The sequence below is a fragment of the Falco naumanni genome, chromosome 8 (assembly GCF_017639655.2).
Source record: "Falco naumanni isolate bFalNau1 chromosome 8, bFalNau1.pat, whole genome shotgun sequence".
NCBI classification, from domain to species: Eukaryota; Metazoa; Chordata; class Aves; order Falconiformes; family Falconidae; genus Falco; species Falco naumanni.
Window position 1 is genome coordinate 10,061,213 of NC_054061.1, and position 9,696 is coordinate 10,070,908.

Below are 9,696 nucleotides of genomic sequence, written 5' to 3' on the forward strand. Positions count from 1 at the left end.
TTGGTATACATCATACATTTATTAGTGAATATCCCTCTCAAAATCAGCCACAACATTAAAAAAAATAATGATTGCACTACTTGGTCAAGCAGAACTAGCAACTTTCATTTTAAAAAAAGTACAAATCTGTTAAAAATTTCAATCAGTATAATACACATATATATAATACAACATACTAGTTATGTTAAATGCTACAAAACCAATATGATTCCAATGGAATGGAAAAAAAACAAACACTTTTAGAGCTTTAAGAACCTTTTTTTTTCTATATATTAGCCTTTTTTCAAATACATACATGGGAAAAATGAGGTAACTGTAAAATGTGCAAGTAACAGAGCAAAAAAAATTATATATATATATTTATATATATATATATATATATAAAAACTTTCTAACACAGAACACACGTCCTAGCACCTTCCGGGGAGCCGCGGGGGCCGCGGGGGTCCCACCGGAGGGCCCGGGGACTGGTATAATAGAACAGTAAACAGTCCACTATCCCACCACAGGAAATCATTGGTAAACAGTGGTATCTACAGCGCAGTCAGCAATCACAAACACCCTAAATAATTGTTTTTTAGTATTTTTTTTTGTAATTTTTTCTTTTTGTTATTTTTTTTTAAATGATACTTTTAGCTGCTCATTGGAATAAATTCTGCAGCACACGAGCTGTGAGCTTTCGAGTCGCCGTCAAAGGACCGTAAGGCTTTCCTGGCTCCCTGGGCACCGCGAGGGCGGGAGGGGAGGAGGGGGGCGTCTCCGGGGGCGCGAGGCCGCCGCGCGGCACGGGGACTCCTTTGGTTATCTGTCACTGAGTGAGGGACGGGGAGGGGGCCGGGGTCCTGCCCAAGGGGCACCGAGCCCAGCGGTGCCAGCGCCCACGCCACGGCGGAGCTGGTGGTGCCGGGCCAGGGCCCTCGGCCTCAACATTTCGCACCGGAGGGTGGCCGCCGGGGAGGCTGGGAAAAGGGAGGCAAGGGGGAGCCAGCCAATAGCGACACGCCGCTCGCTGACCCCCCGCAGCTGACTGGCTGGGTAGAGACTGGGCCCAGCCCACCAGCGTGCTGCGAGTGGCCTGCGATTGGCGGAGGCGGTGCGCAGCCCCCTGCCAATCGGGAGCGGGCCTACCTCAGCGGCGGAGTGACGGGCACCGCTCCCCGGGCCTATGGCGTGGCAGCACAGGGAGAACCGTCCCGCCCACCCACCTGCTGGGCGCGGCCCCTCGCCTCACACCCAGCCCCGACGAGGCGGCCAAGGCCATGCCGGGGGCCAGCCCCGCCGCCTGCCCCCCGCCCCGCGGGGAGCGGCCCCCCCCTTCCCACCCCGTCCCCTTGCACACGCCGCCACCGCGGGCGCCCCCCATGCCGCCGCCTCCCGCTCGGAGGGGCGCAGACCCCACGGGGACGGCCCTGAAAGTCTCACGGTCCTGCTGTGGCGTTGCGGACATGTGCAGTACAGTGCATGGCAGTATCAGCTGAGCACGAAAACCCCTCTCCCCACCCCCCTCACCCCACAGCCGGCTAGACGTAGCCAAGACCACGTTCCAAGCTGGTCAGACATGCATGCATATTTGTGAACATTTACATAGGGCTGGCGTCCGCGCTCGGAGGCTCCCAGGCGTCGGCAACGCGCACCGCGAGGGGAGGGTGGGCCTCTCACCGCTACCCTCCGCCACCGCCTCCCGTCACCCTCCTCGCTAATTAATCATGCAAAACAACGGCCACGCGGGATTGCTGGAGCCGGGCGACGGTGGCTTCTCTCCCTGGGCCTGCACCAACGGGGCACCCGCCCGGCCAGCCCCGTGCGGCCGGGAGGATACGGCGGCGGGGGCTACTCACAGCTCCCCCCGCGCCAGCCGGGGCGGCACTGAAAATACACCATGAGGTTACAGATAAACACCCCCCCTTGCTGCGGGGGCCGGGGGCACCCACCGCAGCCCAGACGGCCCCCGCTGCCCAGCACGCCGTGCCGTCCAGCCAGCAGGACGGGGGCGTGGGGCCATTTTGATTTATGGCGGTGGGACAGAGAAACAACAGCGGGAGCTGGGGCCAGGCGGCACGCTGGGGACACCACATGCCCACGGCTGCCAGGTCCCCCCCTGCCCCAGGCCCTGGCTGCCTCGCGGGATGCCACACAGGCCCAGTCCCGGTCGCTGTGCTGGCCAGCCATGGGGAATGAACAGGGAGAGGGGCCGGGGCCGTGCCAGCACCGGCCTCCCACCGGCGAAAGACCCCGATCAGCCAGGACCCTCCGGGGCTCCCCGGGGCAGCTGAGGTGGGAGAGGGGCTGCGCCGGGCTGCGTGCGGGAGCGGGGTTGGAGGCGTTCCTGCTCCGGCCACGCTGCAGGGCTGCTGGTGTCCCACCTTGGCCACGCTCTGCCAGCCACCTCCTCCGGCTGCCCGGCTCAGGGTGCTGCCGGCACCAAACCTGCAGCGCTCCCTCCTCTCTCCTCCCCGCATCCTCCGCGAGCAATGCCGAGGGGAGGAGCCACCCGCACATCACTGGGTCAAACGGCCACGGAACCAAAAAACATGATGGAAAAGGAAACGGAGGTGGAGGGGAGGGAACCCTACCACAAAAAAAACAAAAAAAGTGAGTGACAAAGGGAAAAAACACTAATTCCCTAGCAGAGTACAAAGACCTGGAAAGTGATGGAGGAACAACAGCGTCTTTGGAGCACGGGAGGGCACGGCCACGTGCCTCCCGCCTCCAGCACAACACGATTCGGGGCCCTGGGAGCGCAGCGGGCAGGCGTCCGGTCGAGTCCGTGCCCCGGCGGGGAGGAGGAGGGCTGGCCGGGAGCCCGGACTGCTCAATGCTCACCACATCCGAGGAGAGGCTTTGGGGAGGAGGGGTAAGCGCAGGGTCAGGCCCTAGCAGCGGGCAGCAGCCCCCGCCCCTGGCCCGGCGTGTCCTCATCCTCTAACGAATTGTGCGGCACAGCACCTGCCAGCCTCAGTCCGCCTCCCGCTGCACCTCCGACGCGTCTGCCCGGCAGATGGGGCACGTGCGGTTTGCCTGCGGGTGAGGAGGGAGAGACAGGGGCAAGTGAGCAGGCACCCCAGGCACCGAGGCCAGCCGCTATCTGCACCCCCGCAGCACCCGCAGAAGCAGAGAAGCACCGGCAGTACCTTTAACCATTTGTCGACACACTTAGCGTGGAACTCGTGGTTGCAGGGCAGGACGCGGAGAAGCTGCCGGGCCTCGAAGTCGCTGAAGCACACGACACACCTGGGGGAGGCAGCCATCAGTATGTCCCTGCCACACGGCCCCGGCCCCCAGCCCCCTGCCAGGCACACCCATGCTCCCCCCACCAGACACCCCATCTGTGCCCTCGGCTCACTCACAGGGTCTGCTCGGACTGGTGGCTCTCAGGGTTGAAGCGGTAGGACGGGAGGTGCTCGATGTCTGCTTTGGTGAGTCCCCGCGGCTTGGCCTCCCCCAGCCGCTCGGCCAGGTTCAGCAGCGCCTGAAGGAGACGCAGAGGCCGGCTCAGCTCGGCTCGTGCCCCGGCACAGCACCCACCCTGGCAGAGCCATCCCCAACCTTCCCCAGCTCCGCCGTCCCATCACCCCGCAGGAAGCAGACAGAGCTGACACACCTCGTAATTCTCCATCTCCACATCATCCACGTCCAGGTCTAGGCTGATCGTGGGCCCCACGGCTGTCGGCGACACAGGAAGCATAGAGCTGGCAGGGAAGGACGGGGTGGTCAGCGTGGGGCGGCAAACCCCAACCTCCACCCGGGCATCCCCAGGGGGATGGAGTCACCTGTGCCAAGGCCGGGCTGCCGCGTCCCCATCCGCAGCGTCACCCCCACCCCACACATCCCACCGTACCCTCACCCCAGTACTCACAGGAAGTAGGGCAGGAAGCTCGGGTAGTACGGGGGGGGCGGCGGCGGGGGGGGGCGGGGGGGGCAGCGCCTGCTGCAGCCGGTACCGCTGGGTGTTCAGCCGCCGGGGCATCATGTGGGGGTATGGCTGCAGGGAGAGATGGGGCACTCAGAGCTGTGCCAGCCCCATGGTGTGTCCCCCTCACCCCTCCACAAGACAGGGACTCACCACGCCAAATGGCAGTTCTTGGTGCAGTGGGTCGTGGGGGAGGTAATGCAGCGGCACAGAGGGGGACAGCGTGGGAGCGTGGTGGGACGGGGGGTACGTGAAGCCCGCGATGGGGTGCTGCTCCCCTCGCAGGTCCACGTCATTGTCTATCCTCTGCAGAGGCTGTAGGGGAAACAGGCTGGGAGGGGCGTCCCAAATTACACCCCCCCGCCCCCGACACTAGCAGGATAAAGGCACCCTGGGCATCCCACCCATCACCCCCAGCTGAGACCCACAGGGACTGCAGAAGACCCCAAGGTGGTCTTCGTTGGGCCACAGGGTACGGAGCGTCCCCAGCCTGCACCCCCACCCCAACTCACCATGCGCGGATGCTGGGCTTGGAGAGGTACAAACTGCCCCAGGGGGGCCATGTGGGGCGGCTGGTGTGGGGGCACTGGTGGCGGCGGAGGGTGCAGGATGTAGTGGTCGCTGGAGATGATGGGGGGGAACGTCTGGTAGGAGACGGGAAGCTGTTGCATGGCACATGCCTGGATCAGCTGTGGGGGTGAGAGAGAAAAACAGGGGTCAGACACCTGCTGTGGGCATGGCTACACACCTGCCCCCTCCCCAGGGCCTCCAACAGACCCTGTGCCCCGGCTGGGTACCCACACAACCTCCAGGCACCACAGCCCAGGCTGGCCCCAGAGATCCCCTGTGGGTGTCCCCTGCCATGACTCACCGGGGGCGGGAGGCAGCAGAGCGGGTAGTGCTGTCCACTGAACATCACTGAGCATGCTGGGAGCTGCTGGGTGCTGCACCCAGGGATGTGCTGGCCGGCGTGGATGGGGAAGCCTTGCGTCGTGACGGTGGTAACCGTATAGGAGAGAGGGACAGGTCCCTGGTGCACCTGAGGACAAGGGGCCAAAGGCACAGTCAGGGTACAGATCCAACTGAGCTGTCCCCATCCCGGCGGGGTGGCAGCAGGGCGCTGAGCACCCAGCGCTGGGACACAACCACCCGGCACCTCCGTTCCACTGGTGTGGCCAGGGGAGTGGGGCTGAGTGCAGCCTGGGTTTGAGGTGGGTTTTGGACCCCTCTTCGCTCCCCACAGACAGGCTGGCACAGCCTCTAACCCAGGACTGCCACCACAGATGATGGTGACCATTCTGATACGAACAACCCTAAGAGGGGACTGTTCCCAGCCCCTGGGAGCAGGGACTGCCCTGGGCACACCCAAGGTGGCAGGGGGACCCCAGAGTTTAAGTGCTCAGCAGGCAAGAGCACCAGCAGCCTCAGGGCTGGGTGCTCCCAGCAGCAATCAACTGGTCAGAGGGGACCCAGGGACATGTCTTAGGACCGCTGCCCCAGACACCAGCGTGGAGTCACCGTAAGGTCTCCCCTTAGCACTGGGGCTGAGGGCTACGGCACCTACCTGGTCATGCAGATCCACCATGAATGGGTTCTGGTGGGGCGGGTGAGCGGCTGGGTGAAGCATTCGTGGCGGCGTGCTGGGGAGAGCGTAGGCACGGGGCTCATCTACAGGGATGTGCGGCTGCTGGGGGAAGGCAGGGTGCAGCTGGGGCTCATCCTGGCCCAGCAGGGTTGCCAGAGGTCGGTCGCGTCGTCCCCACTGACGCCTGGCAGGGGGGCTGCGGGGCCACCGCAGGAGAGAAACAGAGCAGGAGTGACCCCCTGGCCAGGGGCACCACAGCCCCGGGCAGGGTGGCTGTGGGCAGGTCAGTGCCAGCCCGGCTGCCGGAGCAAGATGCTCAGGGCGTTGTGCCAGGCCAGGCTCCTCGTCTGCCTGTGGAGCTCCAAAAAGCTCCTCTGCTCACCCTGCACATGCCCCCCTCGCCATGTCCTCAGCACAAAAGGGATAAAAGGGGCCCCAGCTCCCTGGGGACCCATCGGCCGGGCCAGGTGGACGTGCTTCCCTGCCGCGATCTCCCCCCAGGAGCCGCTGCCTTGCTCCAGCAGGACCACGGAACCGTGCCCACACACCATGGGTGACAGGGCGTCGCACCACCCTGCACCCCGTACCTTCGCTGGAGGTGGTCGGGGCTGCTGCAGGGTCCCCCCGAGAAACGGCGCTGGTTAAAAGGGGCAGAGGGCGGCCGCCTATTCACTGCCAGTTCCCATGGTCGCATTGGTGACGTCGGGAGGCGGATGGGCACACGGGACCTCAGGCTCCAGGTAGGGCAAGACACCAGCACCTTGGATGCTGCGAGAAGGACAGCGGGTCACAGCACTCTGACCCCTGGGGCTGTGCAGGGCTGCAGAAGCCCCAGATCCTCCCCACACCCCAGGTCCGGGCAGCAACCCCTCCCCCCCCAGCCCACTTCCCCACCACCTGCTTTGGGAAGAGGAAAGGGAACAGAGGCACAGGGCAACGCTGGGGCAGCCACTGCACGCATGGACAAGCTGAGGGGGATGCAGCCCACCTGGCTCCTGCTCCTGCCCCCTCCGCACTGGGAGCCCTGCCACCCACACCACACAAGTGACTGAGCCACGCCAGAGCCACCGTCCCTGCACAGCTCAGCCTGCTGCTCCCTCCCCTCAGGGATGGTAATGCAAATGACTGGAGCTCTTGCTGCTCTGGGACCTAGACCTGTGCCCACCCCACCTCCCGGAGCCGAATGCATCCCTGAGGGGTGGCAGCAGGGGCTAGGAAGAGCCCATTCACCCCCCACAGTTGCCCAGTTACTGTCCCTCCACTGCATGGCCAGAGCCACCTCCCCATGGAAGACACAGACACCAAATGAGAGAGAAGCACTTGTTTTTGGCACAGAGAAAAAAAGCAAGCAGCGAAGGGCCCCGTGGCTGCAGCAGCACCCCAGGCTGCTCACTGGCCAACAGGGAGCCTGAACCGGGGGGTGGTCCAGTGTGTCCTTGGCCAAGACAAGCTCCAGTGCTGCTCTAGGGGCTGCTCTCTCTTGCTGGGCTCCTTCACATCCTATTCTGGACCAATGCTGCTGCCCCAGTGACAGGCACAGGGGACTGGCAGGGGACACGGCAGCTCACGGCCCTGCTCTGGCTCAGTCTGTGTGTGTCAACTCCCTGCTACACACAGGGCGAAACTGCACATCCCCGTGGAGAGGGGGACACGCGTGGGCTGCAGCTGAAGCCGGGCAGGCAGCTCCACTCTGCCATCCACCTCCACAGGCAGGGAGGGGGTCAGTGGGAACACAGCCCATGTGGACCCTGCCCCACCTCCCTTCCTGCACCTAGGGTGGTGTCCCCACGCCAGAGCCCCCCTCCCACCACACAGGTCAGCCGCACAGCCCCAGTGAAGCTTGGAACTTTGCAGAGGAGATATCTGCACACAGGGCTACTTTTTCCCCAGGCTCTGGTTCCCCTGGTCCCAAAGGGGCCTTTCCCTGGCTCCACGTGGGTCCAAACCCCCGAGAGGCCTCCACTGGGCACCCTCCCACTGCCCAGCAGGCTCCTCTGCCAGCCTCCCTCGGCCTCCACAGCCAAGGCCAGCAAGTGGGAGTAGCCATGGCCTTGGCACTGCACCCCACGTGCCCTTAAATCCAGCTTGCCTGCAGGCTGGTGGTGCACCCGCCCGACACAGACCCTTCTGCAGCCCTTCTCCTCCTCCATGCTCATAGCAGAGGCACACTGGGGCCCTGAAGGGCACCCCGAGCCCAGGGAGCACTGCTCAGCCCCAGGAGAAGATGGGTGATGGTGGTGGGGTGTCTCACACCAGCAGAGCGAAGCTACAATATCACACCTGGGGTGACAGGCATCACCAACTCCTGCGGGAAGTCACTGGGGCAAGCCCTGTGCCACACACCAGTCTCTTCTGAACCTCACCCCCATCTCTATACCGTTCTGAGTGCTGAAAGCAAATTACTCTCTGTTTCAGGGGAAAAGGAAAAAAAAAAAAACCAACAAAAAACTAACAACCGAAAGCCACTGGCTGAGGCCCCCCCAGGAGCCTGTCTGTGGCTGCCGCTGGGGAAGGGGCCGTGCTCAAGGACAGGGGTTTGCCCCACGGGTGTTTTATGCTGTCCCCAAGCCTCATGCCAGGTGCCAGGCACCCTGCCGGGGGGCTGCGGGCCAGGCTGCCGCAGGGGCCCAGGTCTAACCCCGCTCCCCAGGAGTCTCCCCGAGGTGTTGCTGCTTCCAGTTCCGAGCACACGGTACAAAGGCCCTGCGTGACCCGACGGGCACCTTCCAGCCGAGACACCCCAGCGATGGGCTCGGGGACAGGGAGCGCCTCCGCACAGGGACACTAAATCCACGCAGGGGCTCGCCTGGTGGCAGGACCCCCGGAGCAGGGGGGCTGCCCTGGCTCCCAGGACACATCTCCCGCAGGCAGGATGTCCCCAAGTCACCGGGACAGCGGTGACCGAGGGGCGCAGGGCTGGCATGGCCCCCCGTCCCTGCCACAACCGGGAACCCCCACCCAAGGCACCCACCCTCCTGTCCTGTCCCACGCAGGCACACCCGGCTCCCTCCCTCACACCCGTGGCTGGGAGCCAGCGACCACCCCGGGCAGGGTCACCGTGACCCTGCGGAGGCCACCGCCGCCCCGCAGCAAAGGGGACCCCGGGCCCCGCAGCCCCTCGGTGGGGCGGGGGGCGAGGCGGCTCCCGGGCCCCGCCGAGAACAAAGTTAGCAGCGCGCCAGCGCTCACGCCCGGTGCCATCTGCTCGGGCAGCGCCGGGCTCCGGGGCTGCCGGGGGAGCCGCCCGCCCGCCGCCGCCTCTCCGGGGGTCCTGCGACCACCGTGCCACCCGTCACCGGCTCCGTCCCGGCACCCCGGACTACCCCGCTGCCCCTTCCCCGCTGTTCCCATCGCGAACGCCGCCAACTCCCCCCGGGAGCGGGGTCACCCCTGGCCCCGCCACACCGGCAGCCTCTTCGGAAGCCGCCCCGCCGACCCCGACCCCAAACCCCAGCCCAGCCCCTGGGGTCTCGGGGACGGCGGCGGGGCGGGCGGCACATCCCGGAGCGCCCCGGCGGGGCACCCCACCTCGCAGCACCCCAGGAGCGCACCCCAGCCTTCAGCCCCGGGGGTGCGCCGCCCGGCCGGCAGCCCGCGCCCCCCGCCGCGGCAGCGGAGCCCCGCCGGTGCTGGTGCCGGGCGCGGAGCTGTGGCTTTAAGAGCGGCCGCTCCGGGGCCATGTGCTCGGCGCCAAACAAAAGCAATAACAAAGGCGGCCGCCGGGCCCCGCCGCCGCCGCCACCGTTGCCCGGGGCAGGTGCCGCCGGGGGTCCGGGGAGCGGCCCCCGCTCCCCCCTGCCCCCCCGCCCGCACCTACCTGCACCGATGGCCTGGGCCGCCGCTCCGGTGCCGCTGCGGCACCCCCCGCCCCCTCCCGCCGCTCTTTGTTCGCCAACGCCGGGCCCGGGCCTGCCCCTCCGCCCGCCCGCCGCCGGCCCTCCCTCCCGCCTCCCGCCCCCCGCCGGGCCGGCCCCCTCTCCGCCGCCGCTGTTTCCGGTGCCTCTTTGTTTTCCGCGGCGCGGGGCGGCCGGGCGGCCACGGCGGGCCAGGGCAGCCGCCGCCGGGCCGGGGCGGGATGGGGCGCAGGGGGGGTGCCTGCCCCTTTAAGAACCGGCGGCGGCGGGACGCACCGGACAAGAGTCACAACACTCGGAGGCCCCGGGGGCGCGCGCGGCGGGCGGGGGGGGGGGGGAAGCGGTGC

General features: G+C 65.9%; 1 protein-coding gene across 1 annotated transcript; it reads right to left on the minus strand.

Moving 5' to 3' along the window:
* On the minus strand, positions 1-9,372 carry RNF44 (ring finger protein 44). The gene is given in 12 exon segments (XM_040604308.1): positions 1-3,018; positions 3,132-3,231; positions 3,348-3,469; positions 3,602-3,689; positions 3,857-3,903; positions 3,905-3,982; positions 4,064-4,225; positions 4,423-4,599; positions 4,782-4,949; positions 5,475-5,691; positions 6,083-6,263; positions 9,313-9,372. Coding segments are annotated over 11 exon segments (1,329 nt in total). The 5' UTR covers positions 6,190-6,263; positions 9,313-9,372; the 3' UTR covers positions 1-2,955.
* Between the last annotated feature and the right edge of the window lie 324 nt (positions 9,373-9,696).